This window comes from Triturus cristatus, chromosome 2_1 (genome assembly GCF_964204655.1).
Source record: "Triturus cristatus chromosome 2_1, aTriCri1.1, whole genome shotgun sequence".
NCBI lineage: Eukaryota > Metazoa > Chordata > Amphibia > Caudata > Salamandridae > Triturus > Triturus cristatus.
This window is the reverse complement of record NC_140581.1, coordinates 884,667,377-884,690,418: the sequence shown is the minus strand read 5'-3', so window position 1 is coordinate 884,690,418 and position 23,042 is coordinate 884,667,377. Positions and strand designations below refer to the sequence as shown.

The 23,042-nt window shown below is 39.4% G+C and overlaps 1 protein-coding gene across 1 annotated transcript in view; it reads right to left on the bottom strand.

Annotated features, from left to right (window-relative positions):
• Positions 1-4,146: 4,146 nt before the first annotated feature.
• Positions 4,147-23,042, bottom strand: part of LOC146866038 (annexin A1-like) — a 178,255-nt gene continuing 159,359 nt past the window's right edge. Inside the window, exons 9-11 of the mRNA XM_085640792.1 lie at positions 13,986-14,044; positions 10,416-10,538; positions 4,147-4,299 (exon numbers count right to left, since the gene is read on the bottom strand). Coding sequence (XP_085496918.1) covers positions 4,243-4,299; positions 10,416-10,538; positions 13,986-14,044 — 239 coding nt within the window. The 3' untranslated portion in view covers positions 4,147-4,242. The remainder of the gene's footprint in view (positions 4,300-10,415; positions 10,539-13,985; positions 14,045-23,042) is intronic.

Below are 23,042 nucleotides of genomic sequence, written 5' to 3'. Positions count from 1 at the left end.
AGAGCCCACAAAGTACATACACACATAAATATATACTAAAGTATATACAAGAGGTTTAGAATGCTCGACCTAAAAAGGAAAAACAACTCACAGACAGGATCAAAATAGTTTAATAGCCACCCTGTAATGCGCACCTGTTCTGTCCTGAGATCTTTGGGTGACAGTAATCGAGAGGTAAAGTAGTTAGGTACCGTAGCACTAAACAGAGCCACCATTGAGTAAAATGTACAGAAAGACAACAGATTTAACTCAAAATAATGAATGACCTCTAAGGAGTAACCCTAGACTGCACTCAGCTACATGCAATTAGAAAGCCATACCCTTCTCAGGATGATATTGCTTAAGAGCATACCATTCTGTTAATTCTTGCACTTTTCATTGCAGAGAATATCAATTAATTTTACATTTTCCAGAGTCCTTCCAATTTTTCTCTCAATCACTCGTTTGGAGGGGCTCCGGATAAAATGTATCATATTAGCCAATGGCTGATAATGAATGCTGGACACCGGAGTAAAATACACCTGGAAGTATGTTGTAAAACATTTTTGCATTATATTTTTGTGCTTTAGACTAAGAACAACTCCAAGTCCAGAAGGAAATGAGGTGATGAGTCTCCAACCCCATGGACCGATGACAAGATGGCAGTCCATAAAGACTCGTGTGCGAAGGGGATGCCTCCTGCAATCAAAATGTATCACTTTTATTCTCCCCAATGGCTACAGAATTCAACAACAGCCCGATGAAGATTTATAATAAGGTAATGAACTTCTGGATCGAGATGTTGCTCATATTCCAGATGATGTACCTCATTCAGCTCAAATAAAGAATATCATTTGAGTATTATGAAGGAAGATTTTTACTGACTAGTTACAGCTTTCATGGGCACTGTGCTTGAACATCACGCCTAGCTAAGGGGCTATTCCTTGGAATGTTTATTGTACATTTTTTAATGTAGTAAGGACTACAAAACACCTGTAGAGTGTATGTTATGACACACAACAACAAATAATAGCTCCATAGGAAACTTGAGCAGTTTTCCAGGGGTTTACATTGTTTCAAAATACAGCGATCCCAAGTATCAGAGACAGAGCTAGGGGTGGAGTTGGTATTGCAGCCAGTGTTACGCATCCGGCACAATTCTCAAATTTTTTGATCAATTATGTATTTCTCATAATGTCTCTTACTTTGAAGAAATAAAAAAATAATCAAATCATAACATAGAAAACAAATGTGTTAGAATTTCTCAATTTACATATGTACACAATAAAAACAAGCATTAAAGCTAGAACTTCTAGAAAACCTTTTATGTTAAAGAACAAATGCATTTTTCAATCTCTCAAGTTTGTTTTCATTTCAAGAATTGTTAGAAGGAATTCAGTACCATCAAAATTAATTTTAAAAAAATGTTTACTATCAATAAGGTGAAGAATGACCATATATGATGTTAGTATTATTCCCCAACTCCAATTATTTTCTATGAGTGATCCTTGTGGTAGCAATGTTTGGCCAAGTGGGGTGTTTGACTTTCCCTTAACCTCTTCAATGCCCATGACGAGATAGTCTCGTCATGGAGCACGGTTGCGCTGTGCCCATGACGAGACTATCTCGTCATGGACCCCGCCCGCTAATGAAAGGCCCGGCACAGGAGGGGGAAAGGGCGGGGCACTGAAGGGGTTAAGCTAGGCTAAAGTAGATTTGATCCTGGTCATTAGTAATACTGGAGTAGATGTAGGTGCATCTTTGTGAAACAGCAATTGGCTTACTTTTTTGTGGAGTGGTACTACATGCACCCAGGGTCCGTAAATGAAATGCTACAAGTGCACCTGCAGCATTTATTGTGCCACCCACATTAGTAGTCTCGCTAAATTTGCCTCAGATCTGCTATTACCCCTGTGCACAGTTTAAACTGCCATCTCACCTTGGCAAAATAAACCTTTTGCCAGACATAAACCTTCCTGTTAAATACATCTTCATTACCACAAGGATAGGCCTTAAACAACCCATAAGGTATGGTGCAGTGTTTTTAAAAAGTTGGACATGTGCGCTTGAGTTTTACATGTCCAGGTAGTGAAAAACTCACAAACATGTGTTTCACTATTTTGAGGCCAACCTCTCCCTTAGAATAACATTGAGCTACCCTATTACATATAAAAAAAAAGTGATAATGTTTGTTTAGTTGCAGGTGGTAATATCATGTTTGGAATTGTAAATTAAAATCCTCTTTAATAGCAATCAAAATTTTAAGTCACAACTCTGAAAATGTAACTTTTAGAAAGTTGGCATTTTGTAGCCCTAAACATTTAGTGCCTGCTGTCTGTTCCTAGTCCACATGACTAGGTGTACTAGGCAGTTGGCCTTTGTGTATTTCTCCCAAACAACCACACAATAGAGGGACTAGATGTTGGCAGGATGGGCCATTCTAGCAGGATGAGGGGGCGTAGCTGTGCACAGACCTGCTTGACCTTCAAAGACACTCCCTCAGCTCATACACTAAGAACTACACACTAGCCTTCTGTGACTACAAATATCCTGCGGCGAGAGCAGAGAAGAAGGAAATGCCAGACACGTCTTTCGTCGGAAAACTTTAAGAGTTTCTTCCACTTCAAAGGTGGTACCAGGTATAAAAGTAAGATTTCCAGACCCACTCTTCAGGTCTCTTCTAGACCTAAGGAAGGACCCTCAGAAGACTGACCGGCTGCCTTTGGCCTGCTGCGTACTTCAAAGGACTGCCCTGCACACCATGAGGACTGGCCTGCTTCCTGATGTCTGCTCTGTGCCCTCAGACTAGACTGTCCATCTACATGAAGCTTGCCTTCCTGCTTGAACCCAAGTCGTTCAGAGTTACTCCAAGGTCTAGTTGGATGGCCTCCTGATCAGAGCCTGAGGAACAGAAAAGACTCCAACTATCTTGAACCCATCCCTGGACCCAGCCTGGGTGAGTCCTAACCCTTCTAGTGGTGCCCCTCTAGTCCAGGACCATTGGAAGTGGTGCTAAAGGTGCCCAAATACCCAAATGCAAAACATAGGACTTGGAAAGATTTCTTCCAAAATAGACACTGTGAATCAAGAGGAGTCCAGGACCAACCTGCTTGCCGATCCGCACAAGGTGCATCACCAGAAGGCCTGACTTCACACTAGATCTAGCTGCGTTCTTCTCTGCAACAGCAAATACTGTTCAGCGGCTCATTGCAGAAGGGGTATCTGGACTCGTAGAACCCTTGTCAGCTACAGCCTGCAACTTCTTCCCACTGGAGATTTATGTCCTTTATAAAAGAGACTAATGGCCTGATTCAGAATTTGGCAGATGGGTTACTATGCCATAAATGTGATGCATACTCTATCTGCCGTTACAAGTGCATTATATCTAATGGCACTTGTAATACAGCAGAGAGGATATCCGTCACATTTGTGATGGAGTAACCCATCCACTGAACTCTAAATCAGGCCCAAAGTCTTAATGTAGAAATCTTCACTGCAAATTCCTCCAGCAGCTTAAGACAACAATGTATCCTGCTCAGACACCGCTGGCTGCCTTGCTCCACTGAACTTATTCTCCTAAGTCCAAAGGTTAGTGGAGATCGGGTCCAATCCATATCATGTATCCAATCCAAATTCCATCACTGTCAGACATAACTTTAGACTTTACCTTTGTCTCACATGACTAGATGTCCACGATCTTTTAGATGTTATTTGTCACTTAAAATTAAAAAAATCATATATTATCAAAATGTACTCCATAACTCTATACTGCTGTGGAATTTTTCCTGTGTTGTATTCTCACTTTGTAACTGTTTAAGTGCTGCATAAATACTTTATACATTGCCTCTAAATTAACTCTGATGGCTTTTGTGTCAAGCTACTAGAAGGTTAAACATAGGTAAATTTAGAGACTGTTTGTGGTTCACCTTGCCGAGGATTGTAGCTGTTGCTTCTGTAAGGCTTCCTCCTCCTCAACCAATATTCCAATTTCTCACCGTAGGGTATTTAGCTTCACATTTGTTATTAGCAGGACCTTGTCATTCATTTAACAATTGTAAGATGCATTATTCACAGACTCTACGAAGAGTGAGCATTTGCAAATTAAATAACTCAATTTTCACATTTGTAAAGGTTTCTTACAAAATCAAGAAATCAAGGAACTATTTGATATGTATTATACCTTTTTATTTGTTTATAGCTGAAGCAAACACACAACTTGTTCTTTAAAAAAACTTAGAGTTGCATTAACAGGCACAAAGCTGCCTAGTCACTTCCACACAAAGTCATAAGAATTGTTTGATATTCTCCTGAGGTATCATCCTGTGAATGTAAACAGATAACCACATTGAGTTAGAGTTGCTAAACAAACAAGCAAAACTAAATCCGATTGTTGGTGAAGGTAAAACACAAGATCATTAAATGCTACAGTTCAAGTAGTTCAAGCAACAATTCTCTAACTGGGAAAGTACCTAAAACATACACAAACCCCTCCTCAGCCAGTACTGCTGAGTCCAGCCGTTCAGGAGTTTTCTTGCTTATCTACCTCTCTTTCCTTTGCCTCTTTTTGAAAGAGACATATCTGTCTTAGAATGTATAGCACATTGAAATCTGTGGATGAGTTTAGTGCCAAACAAAGCTCCAACTAAATAAATACATGTACATGCATGTGAATGAAGAAGGCGAATGGTTTCCCCTTCTTATCTTACAGAGTAGATTTTGGTTGATCTGCAACTGTCCAGCACTATTAGTAGCATCCTTAGTACCATATTATGTGCATCATTTCTGCTGGATAACAGTCCTGCATCCAACAATCAATTAGATGATATATTACAAATGTGAGAAAATTGTGTATTGTTCTAGGGCCGCAAAATGATTACAAATTAGAAATCCCCCCATGTGTGGATATTGGACTAAAGCATTTTGAAGAGTCACAACTTTTTCTGGTTCATTCGAGGCATGGCCAATGCATATGCCAGCGATGTGAATGTACATTGGTTTTTATAAGGAAAATAGTAGGAAGGAGCACAGAGGAGAGTTTGATTTGCTGAATGAAAAGACCATCTAGGAGTGTCCTACTCAAATATGGCATAACAAATCTCAGATGTGTTCAGAGAGATAGCTTAAAGTGTGTTTTAGACATGTCCTAGAAGCAGACCCTGATTTGAATGAGCAGCCTATGTAAATAACTCAGTATAAAGAATATATGCTCCCTTCTAGGATGCTTAGTTGTCAGCCATGCTGCTGCCATTTATACTTCGCTAGGTGTCAATATAGATGAAGTTGTCTTTGTCCAGTCGGTAATGGAATATAGGAGTATTAGCAGAATTTGAAACTGTTGTTAAATGTAAATGTTATCTTCAAGATTTTGATCTGAAGAAATCAGATGCTGGTATCTTTGGCAAACTACATATTCCAAGACAAATTACTATTACTGTCAAAATAAATTATCTAATTAACTGGCAAAGGCAGGAGGTCCATATTTGCAGCCAGAAAAGTTTGCTCCAAGCGCAAATATCAGACTGGCAAGGAGGAGCTCAGTTTGGCTGGATTACGCTTAAGAAAGTTGGTTCCCATCCTCCATTGGCTGATAAATAGTGGCCAGAGAGTCAGGTTCTCACGTGATAACATCAGTTGGAGAGACTTTAGACAACCTGAAGATACTCTCTGTGGCATCAGCATATATTTACAATTGGACTCCTGACAGATGGGGGAGTTATGTAAGAGGCCACACACACACAAATGTAACAGAAAAGTGGAGAATATTGATCTCTTGAGGATATCACAACTGGATTCCCTGATCCTCTAGGTAAATGTGTGAGGGTGACTATCTGTTGCCTATCCCTGAGAAATGATTTTTATCTGTTGAAAAAAGTTTCTGTGAAACCTGTCTATGTCAGTCTGTTTATTGAATATTAAAAAGTAAATGGTCAAAAGAGGATCTGCCTCTTGGTTACTTATTTATTTTTTGGGAGTTTTATATAGCGCGATCTCGACCCAAAGGTATCAGAGTGCTTTACATAAGCACCAGTTGCATTACAGATAGACACTTTAATTTTTGATAGGCACAGAGGGATTAGTTGATTTGCCCAGAATCACAGGATGTTGAGTGTCCCCGTCGAGACTCGAACCTGGTTCCCCTGCTTTGAGGTCAACCACTCTAGCCGTTAAGACACATCCTCTCTCCATCAGTGTAACCATTTACATTTAACCACTTACCCAGTGTATCCACAAATACCAGCTAATAGAGTACAGTCTAGCAATAAATGTTTTTTCAAGAGATGGCTGTACATGGATGATACCTTGGTCATTTTCAGAACTATTGCCTTTTTTAAACCTAGGATCAAAGCTATCAATGATGTTTCTGCGATATCGGGGAGGGAATAAATGTATAGACTATAGACATATCAGTCCATGCATACCATTAGTCTACCGCAAAGGAACTACCAGGAAGTAATTGTGCCACACCTAAGAGGTATATATGTCCACATAGCGCTGTATCGTCTATGTCTGTTCTATGAAATGAATATAAGACAAATGGCCATCCTGCACCAATGCTTGGGCCTGATTCACAAAGGTAAAAATAGACATTTGGTCTGAGTTTAGACCAAAAGTCTAACTTTACTAGTTTTCAGTATTCACAAACGTAAGCTACGAGTAATATCCTTACCTCCACACTCAGGAAGGAATGTCCGCACTCAGGCGAAATCTCTGCACTCGGGCCGAGATCAGCCCGAGTGTGGAGATTATGATCGAGTGCGGAGATTCCACAGCAAGTGCAGGATAGAATCTCCTCATTCGGGCTGGAGATTCTGCCCCGAGAGCAGAAACGCTGCCAGAGTGCGGTCGTTAAGATACCACTTGTAACTTAACTTTGTGAATATCTGAAGTCGTACTCTTAGACTTTTGGACTAAGTCTACCTTTGTAAATCGGGCCCCTTGGTTTTATCTCAATCTCTCCCTAGCATTTCGTATCCCTTGTATTTTTAAACCGTGAATGGAAAATGCGCATCCACTATTTTGGGCAGGGAAAGCAAAAAGTCCAGTTTAAAAGAAAGGTAATTTCCAATAGTTAAGGGTGACTGGTCTCTCCTGAATTTAGGTTCTATCTTTACATAGCAGCAGCACTACACCTGTGGTGAGTAACATCAATGTAGAACGCTGTAATTATGTAATGCAATGATTCATCACACACCAGAGGGATATGGTCCTTAGAATAAATCCCGCATGGAGATTCTTCATAAAGGCAGATTCAGCAAAATGCTTTATTTGCGTAAGTTAAAACTTGCAAAGTGAGTGGGAAAATTCAGGTATTGAAGAACATCATCAGTTACAAGCATCTAAAGGTTTTATGGCCTTCTTGGATTTCTAAATACATTTTGGGTTTCAAGAGCAGACTTGTTTTTAGAAATATCTTTCTCAGCTATTTTAACTTGATATGGGTGAGTATCGCTGATAGATACAATTATTATAATCTGTTTTATGTATATCCATAACAGAGTCACACTGATGCCAATAATTGCGAAAAATGTAAGATTAACCCTGAACAATATTCTTGGACGAAGCGTAACATGTCCGTTATATTTATTAGTTGTCCTCTATAACTTGAGACCTATATCATACAACCCTACCTTTCTTGCTACCTCTAAAACTGTTATGCTGGGCACAAAAGTTTGTTTATTTTTGGTACATACAAACTATGGCATTCTAAGAGTCTACACATAGAGAAGGGATTGTGTGCGGGCAAGGCCTATGATGAATATCTATGGGTTCCAGTGATGTATATCTCAATCTCCCTTGCATGACCAGAATCTTGGCACAGAATAGAAGAGAGGGAAAAAAGCTATTTTAGGATATGCAACACTAATTCACAAATTAAATTTGAATGTGAACAAATTATTTCACTAAATAGAGGTTTAACCAGTTTTTGAACGTTTTTTCCCCAGAATGTAATTCTTTTTTAATGTCACTGATTCCTAAACTTTGTGAAGTTGTTCTTTAGGATTACTGGGGTAGCCCAGTGTGTAGGAGGTATCTCCCATACCTGGAAATCAGCCAGCCCCATGAGTCCCTTATAGTGGAGCACAATGGGCTACCACCAATCAAAAATGACTTTGCCTCACCACCAGTCCACTGTAGAATCGGGTAGAATCGGATAGCACATACTGTCACATTATTTTGACATAAAGAGAATGAAGAGGGGGGATTATTCAGCTTATAGAGCGCCTGGTTACTTCAACGGAGTGTCCCCGCGTTAGAATACCATCAAAACCTCAGCAGCTAGGCTGAACCGCCCTCCCTCCATCCAGCCTAAGGCCCCAGAAGAAAAGGTAAAAGACCTACTTTTGGCCCCCCAGGGGGTGCTGGAAGAGCCAAGTTTTTCGGGGTTTTTTTCAGAACAAAATCTCCGATGGGCACGTCCTTAAGTCCACAGGTAGGTCATTCCAAGCCTTAGCCGAAAGGAAGCCAGAGGAGCTCCCTCCAGCTCGTACTTCCACATCTAGGGCACAATCATCTTTGCTGTGCCCAAAAACCTCAGGTTACAAGCAGGTCTATATGCGGTGAGAAGGGGGTGCAGAAAACGTGTCCCTTTTTTTGTTGAGGATCCTGTGGCCAAAACACAAGGCCTTAAAGGTGACTCTAGCCTGTATGAGGAGCCAATGTAATTCCCTCAACGTCTCCCCCACAGAGTCCCACCTAGGAATATTCAGAATCAACCCAGCTGCTGCATTCTGAACCTTCTGCAAGATGTTCAGATTTCTTGTGGTCATTCCTAAGTAAACGATGTTACAATAATCTAGACAGGACATAACAAGGGCCTGTACAATGGTTCGTTTGGCATCTAGTGAGAGTAAGACCAGGATTTATCACAGCATTTTAAGAATGCCAAAGCAGGCTCCCGCCACGGCTGATATCTGCTCTGAATAAGAGAGGGTGTCATCGAACCATACTCCCAGATTCTTGACCTTGGCCTTAGGGGTCAGAGTAGGTCCCAGCTCAACCGGCCACCACAGATGTGTCCATAAAGAGGGCTGCTTGCCAACTACCATCACCTCCGTCTTTCCCGCATTCAGCTGCCGGCAACTGAGCTTCATCCAGTTAGCAAGCTCACCTAAGCAGACCTTAAAATCAGATGCTGTTCCTGCCTCCTTTTGCTCCAGGGTAACAATCAACTGTGTGTCATCGGCATATGACAGAAGTTTTAACCCATGTCTCAATAAAATATCTGCCAGGGGGCACATGTAGATATTAAATAGGGTAGGGCTAAGAGACGAACCCTGAGGCACCCCTTGAGACAGAGGACAAACTCTGGATTTAAAAGGATGTTGTAAAACCTGGAAGGATCTGTTCTGCAGAAAATGTTTAATCCACTCCATTGTCCCGCCACCGACCCCAGCCTCCCCCAGCCGCTCCATCAGAAGGCCATGGAACACCATGTCAAACGCAGCACTCAAATCCAGAAGGATCAGTGCAGTAGTTCTTCCCTCGAAAGCTAGAAGAAGGGCCGACTCAGTACTCTGAAGCGGCCTGAATCCAGAGTAGGTTTCATGGAGAACCTGTCTTTCTTCCAGAAACATAGACAATTGGCTATTTAAATGTTTCTCTGCGATTTTAGCAGCATAGGGCATCAAGGATATAGGTCTCAGGTTTTCTGAAAGAGCAGGGTCTAAGGAAGGTTTCTTTAGCAGTGGTACCACCATGGCATGCTTCCAATTGCTAGGAACCTTACCCAAACTAATGGACATGTTCAAAAGTTTGGTGAGAACCAAAGCAATTACTTCTTTCTCTCGCAATAAGAATTTCGGGGGGATCGGATCCAAGGGCGACCTGGATTCGACTGCTTTCATAGGTTTTAGGACATCACTTACTTCAGGAGGGTGAAAAACAAACTAATACTCCATCCTAGAATCATCTATAACTGGAGCGGAGATATAATTCCTGCTGCTTTCAGGGAAGGTGGCGTATATTTTATCTATCTTACCCATGAAGAAATCCGCAACCTTATTACAATGATCAGTAGAGGCAGGCATTGTGGCTGTCCCACGTTCTAAAGAAGACAGTTGTTTCACTACGTTAAAAATACACATCATGTAAAAGATGGTATCCACACCTCTGCATTCTCCCGCTAATTGGCAGCACAGAGGTCCTAGGTGAGACCTTGGTGGAGTACAGTATACAGCCTCCCTCCACCACGATGTAAAGAGAGTACTAGATTATTGCCTTTTTAGCTTCTGCCAGAATTAACCGCTCTGTACCAGAAGGTGGATTACTCTAAAAACAATTCCTACATAAATGATCATACTAATGAAGTCGTCTCTTGGATAACAGTGACAAATTCATTACTTTACAATGAAAGTATGTTCCTCTAGACTGAGGTGCTAGTGCAAAATAAAAATAAAACTACAAGGGAAAACATTAGGAAGTCATGAAACACTTACTCGGATAGCCTGCCGAAGTTTTGTCTGATACATCTGCTTGTAATACGTTTTGATCTCCTTCATGTCAACATCATAACGGGAAACCATAATTCTTTTCAATTGTCTGTCACTAGTTCCAAAACCCTGTTGAAATTGCAACTCATTTTTGTTACCTATAAACCACTAGGTGCACTTCATAAAAGCACTGTAGCACTTTACTTCAAGCTACTATTCAAATGAAATTATTTCTCTACTTGCATTTTTAAAGCTTAGCATCAAAACAAGCTCTTTTGTGTAATTCTAATTTAGGCGATTTGTGAATAACATGTTCACCTTTGTGTGGAATTATTTTATGTTAAGATAGTTACTTTAAAATGCATATATCCCAAGAACACTGTTGCATCTAGGAGCTGGCCCACCCAAACCAAAAGAAAGAAGAAAACAAAATTCTTGTCCTTTCCTATCAAGATAAAAATTAATCAGATTATGAGCAGTGAATTATAGAAAATTGACAAATATTGGATTGCATTGTCGCAGGATTCGAGCTTTTGTTATGACCATGCATGCCTCTGGATTCCTCTGGCGAATTCCAGCCTATGCTTATTGATGTTTAGGATAAGATTACCCAATGTACCATCCCGTGAAGCACTGGCAACTAATATTCATCAAAGTTAACAGCCATTCCTTGACTATCAGTTGCACCAGTGCCCGGGCCGTACTTTCCTCTCAAAGGGCCTGAGTCACAAAGGTAACCTTTGACTTTTGGTCTAAGTTCAGGCCAGAAGTCTAACTTTACTACTTTTCGGTATTCACAAAGGTGAGTTATGAGTAGTATCTTTATGCCAGCACTTGGGGCAGAGATCAGCCCAGAGTGCAAAGATTCCTCCCTGAGTGTGGAGACTCTGATCCAAGTGTGGTGTGGAATCTCCACACTCAAGAGGAGATTCTGCCCGAGTGTGGAATTTTCACCCCAAGTGCGGAAACTCCGCTCCGAGTACAGATGTAAAGATACTACTCATAACCTTTGTGAATACCAAAATTCATAAATTTAGGGGCATATGTACAAACCCCTATCGCCACGGGAACGTCACTTTTTGTGATGTTTACGTGGCGATAGGGACCTTGCCTTATGTACAAGTCAGTGTTAAGCCACTTAACATGGCTTAACGCTGCCTTGTACATAAGGCACCCTTTCACGCTATGGTTAGCGTGAAAGGGGCGTGTAGTGGGTATTGCGGTGGAGGATCCACCGCTATACTCATTGTATTTTACACTGCCCCCTAGGTACAAGGGTGGCGTGCGCCAAAATTAGGACCAGGAAAATCATGATCTTAAGTTGGCGCAACGAGGAGAAATGCATTATTTCTCCTCGTTTTTGCTTTTTCCACGTGTGCTGCCCTGTGCAGCACACATGAAAAAAGCAAAAATGCCATGGTTTGTTTATGTACAGGAAGGTTTCCCTTCTGTACATAAAGGAACCATTTAAATAAATGCCATTTTGTAACTTTCATGTGTGCTGCATGAAGCAACACCCATAAAAGTTACAAAATGGCATTTTAGGATTGTTTATGTGCAGAAAGGGACAAGGGTGCCTGCATTGGTGCTAAGTTGTTAAACGTAGCGCCATCGCAGGGGGGAATGCAAGGCTGCACCACATTCTTGTAAATGTGGTGCAGCCTTGCATTTCCGAAGTGGCGAAGCGTGTCGTTAAGCCCAGGAGGCTAACAACACACTCTACCACTTCATTGTACATATCGCTCTTAGTCTTTTAGTCTAAATTTACCTTGGTGAATCAGGTTCAAAGAGTTTCCATTCTGAAATAATGCCTTGTCATTATAACAGTTGTTGGAACTGACATCCTCGGTATGGCTTTTCCTCAACTTTTTGCCTTCCAGCTTCATGTTTTTGCTGACTTCCTCTTTTGTTGGCATTAAAACTATGCACATTTTATCACTGCCAACCAGTGCTAAAGTTCTCTCTTTTTTAGTGAAATGTATTTATCCCAAATAGGTATAATTAATGTACCTAAACCATAGTAAGGTGGTACTACATGTACCCAGAGCCTGTAATTAAATGCTATTAGTGGGCGTGCAACACCTATTGTGCCTCTGACTTAAGTAGTCTTGTAAGCATGTCTCAGGCTTGCTATTGCAGCCTGTGTGTGCAGTTTTAAACTGCCATTTTGTCCTGGCAAAAAAACCTTTTGCCAGTCCTAACCTTCCTTTTTGATACATTTAAATCACCCCCAGCTTAGTGTTTTTAAGAAATTGTGCTTGTACCTTTAACATTGTACATGTCCTGGTAGTGAAAAACTGTTACATTTGTTTTTCACTACTGCAAGGCCTACCTCTCCGATAGGATAAGTTTCAGTTGAGAGCAGGTTGGAATATTGAGTTTGGTGTCTACAGAACTGCAATTTAAATCCCTCTTTAATGGTAAAGTCAGATTTTAAGTCTCAATTCAGAAAATGCCATTTTTCGAAAGTTGAAGTTTTCTTGTTCCAATCATTTGGTGCCAGCAGCCTGTGTCCTGGGTCAATTGACTAGGTGTAGCTGACAGTTGATCTATGTGTATTGCTCCCAGACAGTGAGACAAAAAGGGTATTAAGTGGTGGCAGGATGGACTATCTTTGACTTGATGAGGGAGAGGAACTGTCACCTACCACACTTACATATCATGAACTGTCACCTACCACACTTGCATATCACAAAGGCTCTCCCTGAGAAAACTCACAAAGGATTTGTAACTAGTCTCTTTTGTCCCAGTAAAACTGGGGCCAGAGCATGGATTGAGGAAATTTCAAGCACCTCTGGCGGTGGAAAAATCTAGCAACTTCTCCTACTTCAAAGTGGGCACCAAGTATAAATAATGGACACTGCAACCCAACTCTCCAGTAGACCTCTGGACCTGCGGAAGTCTCAGAGAGCTGCTGTGCTGCTCCGCAAGAAGGACTTCTGCCCTGCTGTTTGGCTGCCTGAGTAGAAAGGACTCTATCTGCATCTTGAACCCATGGCCACCAGAGTGACTCCAAGGGCTACTTGTCTGGCCTACTGCTCAGAGCCTAAGGAACAGAAAAGGCTCCAACCAATTTGAACTCAGCAACTGGACTCTTCCTGCTGTGAGATTTGCCCCCAAGTTCATGATGAGGCAGAATTAGGAAAATGTTATGCCATAAAATTGTCTGTGTCTGAGTCATATTTAAACATGAAGACAATTTATGTGGAATATCTATGCATTCAGTATGTATTACACCTTTTAAAACACCAAAGGCCAGATGTATGACTTTTTTTCGTGGACACAAAGGGGAAATCGGCCTCTTTGTGACTGCAAAATAGGTCTGCCCTATGTACAAACCCTATTTTGCGAGTCAATAACCTATTACCGACTCGCAAAATAAGATTGCAACTCGCTATTAGGAAGGGGAGTGCCAAGGGCGTCCCTTCCTAATAATGAGTCATACTTCAATGTACCAGTATTTTGCGACCGCATTTGCAGTGGTATTTGAAGGTATTTTAATGCATTTGGTTATTTTCCCTTATAGCTGACACACACAGTAAGAAAAACATTCAGAAAAGTATTCATATACAGTACCTTCATTGAATGATACAACAGTACAGCAAAATAGGCTGGTTTGTTAATTGCGCATTGCACTGCAAAGACAACGATAAAGAGTGTATTCAATACAGGAGCAGAAAGTCGTTACATGGTTGACGCTCACACACATATTTTTTTAAAATATGGGGCAGATTTATGAGCCCCTTGCGCCACTTTTGCGTCACTTTTAACATGGGAAAAGTGACGCAAAAGTGGCGCAAGGGGCTCATAAATCTGCCCCTATATTTTTTTATTACATTGTTATATAAGAGCATGGGTGACACGACGTAAATTAAGGTTACCAATAACAAACGTAACAAAGACCTGATGATATTTCATACAAACTGATGTTTTTGATACATGTGAAAATGAGCGTTGTCCGTCATAAGCTATGCGTGAGAGGCTCTGTGTTTGTCCATCACTGCCTGGCTCTTCCTCCTTACATTAAAGACCGTTTAAGATCTGCCTCATCTATATAATCATCACAAAATCCCCTTTCACAAGCCCTCCACAATTACACAAACACTCCAAACCACCATTCAATGTTAACTGCGACACAGCCGCCCGCTCTCCTTGATCCTATTCTTACGTGCCCAATGCATTCACAGTTCATTCTTCGTCAATGTCTTCACTTTAGTATTAGTGCCGGTTTCCTTTGAACTCTACTGGAACAGGGCTGGAGTGGGGAAAGAAAAGCCGACCTGGCAAAATGCTCAAGCCTGCAGGATATCTTCGTCTCCTTGTGCAAACCCTCTCTTTCCGGGAGACACGCGAGCGCGCGATCCAAGATGGCCGCCGCGTGAAAGTCTACGCGCGTTTTCGGCCCGTTTTGCCAATTTTAACGCCGATTCCTGTCAGAAAAATGCCCTGGAGGAGGTCGCTGTGGTTATAAAGCTCTCACCTGCACTGTGGAGCAAATTCAAGCGTTTCTGCACGGCGGAAGTGGGTTTTTTCGCTGCCTGGTTCCTGCTCCCTGCACAGCTTTCAGGTACAGCCAGGCTTTCAGTCAAGGGGGCGGAGCAAGCTTCTAGGAAAGTGCCTGGCTTGGGCCTAACCACTCCCCCAGCCCATTTTAGCTGCTGCACCAGTCATTCCTTGGTGTTTTCCACAGCTCTCATTTCCTCCTTCATTATTTTGTGTCTGCAATTATATTTTTGACTCTTTTTACTTTAAAATGGAGAATAAGAGTTCTGTTAATAAAAGGAGGCAGCAAATTTCACCTCCTCCTGCTAAATCAAAAGTAGTTGAGTCTTCTGAACCTTCGCTGTCTTTAATACTGGAGGAAATTCAGGCACTTCGAGTCAATACAGATACCATTGCCTCTGAAGTAAAACATGTGCGTAAAGATATGGCCAGCCTTTCAATGAAAATATCAGATAATTCCATCAAAATAAATGATAATAAGGTCAAACTTGACTCATTTACTCCACTGGTGGCAAAAATTTCTCCTATGCGCTCAACATTATTGGATTTGGAAAATCGTAACAGACAATATAATTTACGCATATTTAATCTTCCTGAAAATGTTGAGGGGGATAACTGTAAATTATATTTGGATAATTTATTACCTGGTCTTCTACAAATTAAATTCGCAGAAAAGTTTGAAATTGATAAAGCCCACAGGACTCCCTCACACAGGAACCCTCAACATACAAAACCGCGACAAATGATTTTCAAAGTTCTTCGACACCACCATTTGGTTTTAATCAGAAAAGCAGCTAGAGAAATCCCTTCTTTGATGGTTAATGGGAATAAAATATTTATTCATCAAGACTATGCCAAAGAAACTGTTTCAATTCGCAAAGAATTCACGGCTCTTCGCCCGCAACTTCGCAGTTTAGGCTATAAATATGGTCTTTTTGATCCATCGACGATGCGCATTTGGAAGGATAATTTTTCGAAATCTTTTCAACGTCCAGAAAATTTGAAGCATTTTGTGGATCAGCAGTCTCTGCACTCTATGGATACCAATGACTCTGCTACTTGATTTTTGCCAGTTATGTTTTTTCTTCTGACACAGTTCTGAAGTTTCTCTTTATTGGGCTCCAGCGGTTTCGGTCATGCTTGTACAGCGTGTGTGCGTTTCACATTTCACATTTATGTCTTCTGTTTGTCGTTTTTTCTATGTTTTTTCATTTTTTCCTTTCCTTCTTCTGTCTATGGAGCTACCTGTTTCTCATTTTCTTGATCCTCTTTTATCCTTCACTTCTTGTATTCTTTTCTCTTTTCTTCTGTTATGGCTAATATCCATGATATTAAAGTAATTTCATTAAATATTAAAGGATTGTGCCATCCAGTTAAACGTACAAAAAGTTTAGATTACCTTGGTTGTTGCAAAGCTGATGTTTGTTTTATACAAGAGACTCATATAGATGATAACATTTTAGATTATATGCAGAAAAAATGGGTAGATGCTATTGTCTCTTCTCCTGCCAATGGTAAAAAAATGGTGTAGCTATTCTCTTTGCAAAAAAATTACACTGTCAAATTTTGAGTAAATCACCTGATAAGGATGGTAGATATATACTTGTTAAAATTAAAGTTCATGACTCAGTTCTATATTTATTAAATGTTTATGGTCCTACCGCAGATGATCATATTTTTTGGTCTAATCTTACAACAGAGGTTCTAAAGATTGGTAATGTTCCTTTAATTGTCGGAGGTGATTTTAATGTCATCTTTGACCCCTTGTTAGATAGATCATCTCTTACCAAGTTTCGCCCTTCTAAGGTATATTTTGCTTTCAAATCATTTATTCAAACCACTAAATTAGTTGACATTTGGAGGTTACATTTTCCTACAGAAAAATGTTACACATTCTTTTCAAACCCTCATAATTCCCATTCTAGAATTGATTGTTTATTGGTTTCCAGCCACCTAACTGGTTCAATAACTGCTCCTCATATTGGTAACATTGATATTTCAGACCATGCAGATGATTTCTTTGGTTTTGAACTTGGAGTCAACTTTTACTAAACAATCTAGATGGCGAATGAACACTGGTGTAATTTTGAATGAGTATAACAAGCCCAAACTTTTAGCTGCTATTCAAGAATATTTTATACTTAATCCTGAAGGGTCTACTTCTATGATAAATAGATGGGATGCTTTCAAAGCTTATATTAGGGGCGTCACAATATCTATTATGGCCCATAAAAATAAAACCTTTCATGCTACTGTGAAAAACTTACAAAAACAAATTGCGAAATTTGAACGACTTTTTATTACATCCAACAATCCTCAATATAAATTTAAACTACAAAAATTGCGCTATGAATTTAATTCGATCCTTAGTAAAAGGGCAGGTATTCAAATTTCTAATACTAAAGCTAGATTTAGTTTTAATGCCAATAGATCCGGTAAACTATTAGCTAATTATTTGCGCATAAAAAAAGATAAAACTCAAATCAACTCAATTCTTGGTCCTCATGGTAATATTTCTCTCTCTCAAAATGAAATTGTTAATGAATTTATGAATTTCTACTCGGCATTATATAATAAACCAGATTTTCTGGAGGTTTCCTTAATGGACTTCTTTTTAAAATCATGTAAATTACCCAGGATTTCACAATCTAATCAAACTAGACTTGATGCACCTATTACCAAAGATGAAATCCTATCAGCTATAAAATCTCTTAAAAATAACAAATCTCCGGGTCCTGATGGGATCCCTGCGGAATTCTACAAAGAATTTCAGTCACACCTTTTATCATGTTTGCATCAACTTTTTACGTTTTTTCGATCCACTGGAACTACTTCTGGTTCTTTTACAGAAGCTTTAATTATAGTACTTCCAAAATCAGATAAAGATCCCACCAGAGTGTCTAATTATCGTCCCATATCTTTAATTAACCAAGACTGTAAATTATATGGTAAAATACTTGCTACTAGATTGGGCCCCATATTAGATTCTATTATACACCCTGACCAATCTGGTTTTATGTAGAAAAGATACTCTGATAATAATACGAGAACTTTGCTACATATTATTGAACAAAGTCCCACGTTATCGATGCCATCTGGAATTTTAGCCTTAGATGCTGAAAAAGCATTCGATAAACTTCATTGGCAATTTTTATTCCATACGTTGTCCTCATTTAATTTTGGAGATACCTTTATTCGTATGATTTCAGCTTTATATTTTGCCCCTACTGCTCGTCTATCTATTAATGGCCAAATTTCAACTCAATTTTCGCTTTTTAGAGGTACAAGACAAGGTTGTCCTCTTTATCCCCTCTTATTTTTAATTGGCATTGAACCTTTTCTTAACCTAATCAGAAATTGTGACCATATTAAAGGAATCACTATTAAGGATGTTACTGTTAAAACCCTTGCCTATGCGGATGATGTGCTTTTATTTGTTAGTGACCCTATATCTTCTTTTCCCTCATTAATGGATATTATTACAAGGTATTCTGCAGTTTCTGGATACACTTTAAATACTAATACAACTGAATTTTTCCCCTTAAATGTTTATTGCACTCCTGATATGCTCCCCATGCAGGAAATTATTTGGCAAAAGAATAAGAATAAATATCTTGGAATTTTATTTTCCTCTTCCATAAAATCGACAATCAATCTAAATTGTGATTTCATCCTAAACTATATTAAAGACAAAACATCTAAATGGTCAGCATTACATCTTTCATGGTGGGGTAGGATGGAATCTCTTAAAATGACTATAGATCCTAAAATATTCTATACCCTTGCCATGGTTCCTACTCAATTTCCATTAAAGTTTTATAAAGATGTTGATAAACTTTTGTCAAAGTTTTTATGGAACAACAAACCTCCTCGTATTGCGTATAAAAAATTAAAAGTTCCTAAACGTAATGCTGGATTTGGTATCCTGGACTTTTTTCTTTATCATAAAGCTTCTATTTTAAAACAAATGTCATTATGGTTTAATTGCTCCTTTTTAAATAATTCTCCTACGTGGCTCCGTATTGAGAAATTAATTACGAATCCATTTCCTTTACCTACTTTGGTGTCCATGCATAATGCCCCATTTATTCAAAAGTCAGTTATTATTAAATCCACTAAAATGTTATTTAATGATCTTGACTTAATTTTTCTTTTTCCCATGAATAACACTGTTGAATTATCGTTAGGGTATAGTAATGTTATTAAATTGAACAGGAATGTTAATTGCTGGTTTTCATGGATTAAGGCTGGCATTTTTTATCTTAAAGATGTCTATTCTAATAATACGTTTATTTCTTTTGAAACATTGCAAACAAGTTTTGGTTTATTTAAATCTGATCTTATTAAGTATCAATATTTGTGCAATTCAATTTTAGACTCCTTTCCTAATGCCATCCCCTCTAATGTTACAGTTGACTTAGCAATTTATATTCAAACAGTTTCAAAATCATCTCATGGGGTGTCTATTTTATCTAAAAAATTATCTGATACTCTAGGTAGCAATATAGAGATGATTTCCACTTTTTGGAATAATTAACTTTCACTTTCCTTGTCCACTGACACATGGAAAGATATTTGGCTTAATAGTATATCTGGGTGGTTGCCTGTTTCAATCTACCAAACTAATTCTTATATCCTTTATAATCGTATATGGACTCCATCACGTTTGTTCCAAGCTAAACTTCTCCCCTCTCCTGATTGTTGGCATTGTAAATCACACCCTGGCTCATTACAACACATGCTTTTTGATTGTCCTTTGGTTTTAAAATTTTGGTCTGAAGTTTGGGATATCATTAAGAAGATTTTTAAATTTCTACATTTTCCTATTCCGGCTGCTTTAAAATCCATTACTTTTTGTTGGAAAGATGTCTCTGTATTATCTGTTAATGCTTGGTGGTCATGGGTTATTCTTTCCAGAAGAGGTGCTCAATTATCTATGAAGGGGATCACTCATAATTTTTTCTCTTATCAATCTTTTTGGTTACCTGTTGATGAATATTTATCCATTTAATGCTGTATGAATAATTTTAATTCAGATTTGTACTTAATATGATTAGTTTTATAATGGCATATAGTAGCTCTGTTTGCATTTTCTACGTCAATTGGTATATTTGTACCTTCCTTCCCCCTCCTTCTATCCTCCCTTTTGGTATTTTTTGATTATGTATTTTCTCATTACCTAAGATAATTTTTTCTATGATTTTGCTTACGATATACAATGTTATTTAGGTATTATTGCTTAATCATAATATTTTATGTGCTGTCTATCTTTTAGTTGTATTTGAACAAAAATTCAATAAAATATTTTGAACACAAAAAACCCTCTCTTTCTATCCATCCATTCTCTCTCTAGGACTGATTTTGACTTTGGTGGTGCAGGAGCGGAGCAGCATGCCACCGCCCTGCTCCTGCACCGCCAAAGTCGACCGCTGTGCACCTGCCTGATAGCTATAAATGTAATCGTCTGACAGGTGTGCAGCGTGGTGGTCCCGCGCTGGTGCAGTTTAAAGGCTCATAGTGAGACTTATCACTGCACCACCGCGGGACTGCCACGGAGCAGTCCATGCAATGCAGGAACAGGGGTGCATGCATACAGGGGGGCACAACATGTGTTCCCCTGCATGCACTCCCATGCACATGGGCCAGGTCCCCCTTTTATTTCCCCACCACCAGCCTTTTCATGGCGGGCTTACCACCATGAAAAGGCTGGCAGTGGGGAAACTCGGAATAGGCTTGGCGCTGCCACAGTGGCACTGCCAAGCATATTGGTGCCCCAGACCGCCGTGGGACCCCTGTTCCCTGGCAGTGCAATTGTGGTCCGACCGCCAAATTGGTAATATGGCGGTCGGACTCCCTTTGCGACTGTGGCTCAACCGCCACCGCCATGCCTCAGCAAGTCACCTGCACCAGGGTCCAGTACAGACACAGTGGTCACTCAAAAGCACCTTCACATTCATCTTTCTAGCCATCCTCAAACCAAAACAATCTTCAACTATAAAATCCAAATCACTGTCGTATAAATGAAGCTTCCTGGGTGCCTCAATCTCATCATCCTATGCCTGAACACTGTGTAAAAATGTTCCTGTGCGCCCCAATATCAAACATGTTTGCTCAAACGGCAGATGATTTCCTCCAAAAACCATATAGATCCTATCTTCATTAACATAATTTCCACAAGATGAAGCTCGTCGTTCGCATTCACAAAATCAGTGGCTTTAAAAACAACATATATTTCACATTAATACGTGAAAATGGAAGTCAGACGCTGGAGCATCATTTGGAAAAAAATCGTTATACAATTCATTTTACTGGGAGAGATGAGTGAATGGGAAGTACGTCAACACTGTATTCCAAAGTCAAGAAACGACTTTTCTGATTGATTCTATTCAATCAAGATTTTGTTCAGGGCACCTTGCAACTCATCGTCAGTGTTTGTTAGGCCTGGTTCAGACATCTTTAACAGATATTAATATCTCAGATCACCACTAGACAGCGTACAACACTCAATATATGTACATAGATATACACACATAACAACCATTGACAAAGCCAATAAGTATGGCGTTGTCCGCCAGCCTTTTGTCATTTCATGTATCCTTTTGTCATGGCTTTTGCAAAACTTTATTGTTTTGGGAACTGCCGGGAGTTTGTTAACCAACAAAAAAACCATTGACTAAAGATGCCATAACTCATAGTGAAGTAAGTCAATGGCTTGAAGTGGAGTGATGTGTTGCCCCTTGATACTCGAGTGGGGGATAAAAAAAAGTGTGAAAAAGCACAACCACAGACAAATGGATAAGTGTTGCGAAAACCCCTATACGTAACACTGTCAGACACATAAATATAATAAAATCAAACATTCTTGGCTAACATAGACCTAAAAAAGGCAATCGTTGTGCCATTGGCTGTCACCTCTTTTCTTTGGGAAAGAAAGAAAGAAAGGAAGAAAGAAAGAAAGAAAGAAAGAAAGAAAGAAAGAAAGAAAGAAAGAAAGAAAGAAAGAAAGAAAGAAAGAAAGAAAGAAAGAAGAAGGAAGGAAAGAAAGATGCATGAACAAAGGAATGAATGAAAGAAGGAAAAAAGAAATATTAATATGAAAGGATGAAAGAAGAAAGAAGTAAGGAAGGAAAGAACGAAAGAAAAAAAAGAGAGAAGGAGATAGGAATAAAAGAATGAAAGAAAGGAAGAAAGAAGGAAGGACAGAAAGAAAGATAAAACGAAAGGAAAGAAGGCAATGAAACAAAAACTACAAATACTGTACATTTAACACAATAAATACTGGTTTTCTTCCTGGGCAAACTTTATTAAAGAACTTTTATTGAGATTGACCAGAATAAACGTCTTCTGCTTAGGAATTCACATGTATATTATTGAAGCTTTCGAAAATTTAACACAGAACAGTTTCAAATGGATGCAATCTGTTATATTGTGTTATTTAGTAAAACAGTAAACAAAGGACACTCCTAATCAAATTCACAACAGCATTGGCAGTAGACAGGAACTTATAGAGAGAGGAATGATGCCTGTGCTCATATCTAGTATAGGGTCCTGCTGTCACATTGGACTTTAAACACAAAGGCAACATCAAAGCAATAGAGTTAAAAAACCATTGGCACAGAAGGGAACTAGCTTGCGTGTGGATGTGCTCATTGTGAAAGTGCAAAATGCAGTCACTCAAACTGAAGTTATCCAGTGACTGAACTGGGCTTATTCTCTTTCCTATGCTGTATGATGTAGTGAGCAGAAGCAAAATATGAATGACACACCAACATTCCAATGGATGAAGAAAGCTTGCTGAAAGCCATTTTAAATAAGAATATTGTACATATATTTTATCAAAAATCAAAACGTATTGGCTAAGGCCAGACCTAAAAAGGAGCTTTGGGCCATCCCTCTTCAGTCACTAACTCATTTGTGCGAGCCCCATTCAGACATTGGCTCCATTGTCTGTCCATCATATTTTGGATCAGCCCACAGTATTTGGTGTATGTTTACATTTTCAACTTTACTTTGATGAGTATAAAATAGGTTCACCTGCAGACGTCTACTGCTGCCACCCTGTGTCTTTCTCCCTCCTTATGAGCAACACTTGCCTAGCCTACTTTTCCATCCATATGCTCCACCTTCCTG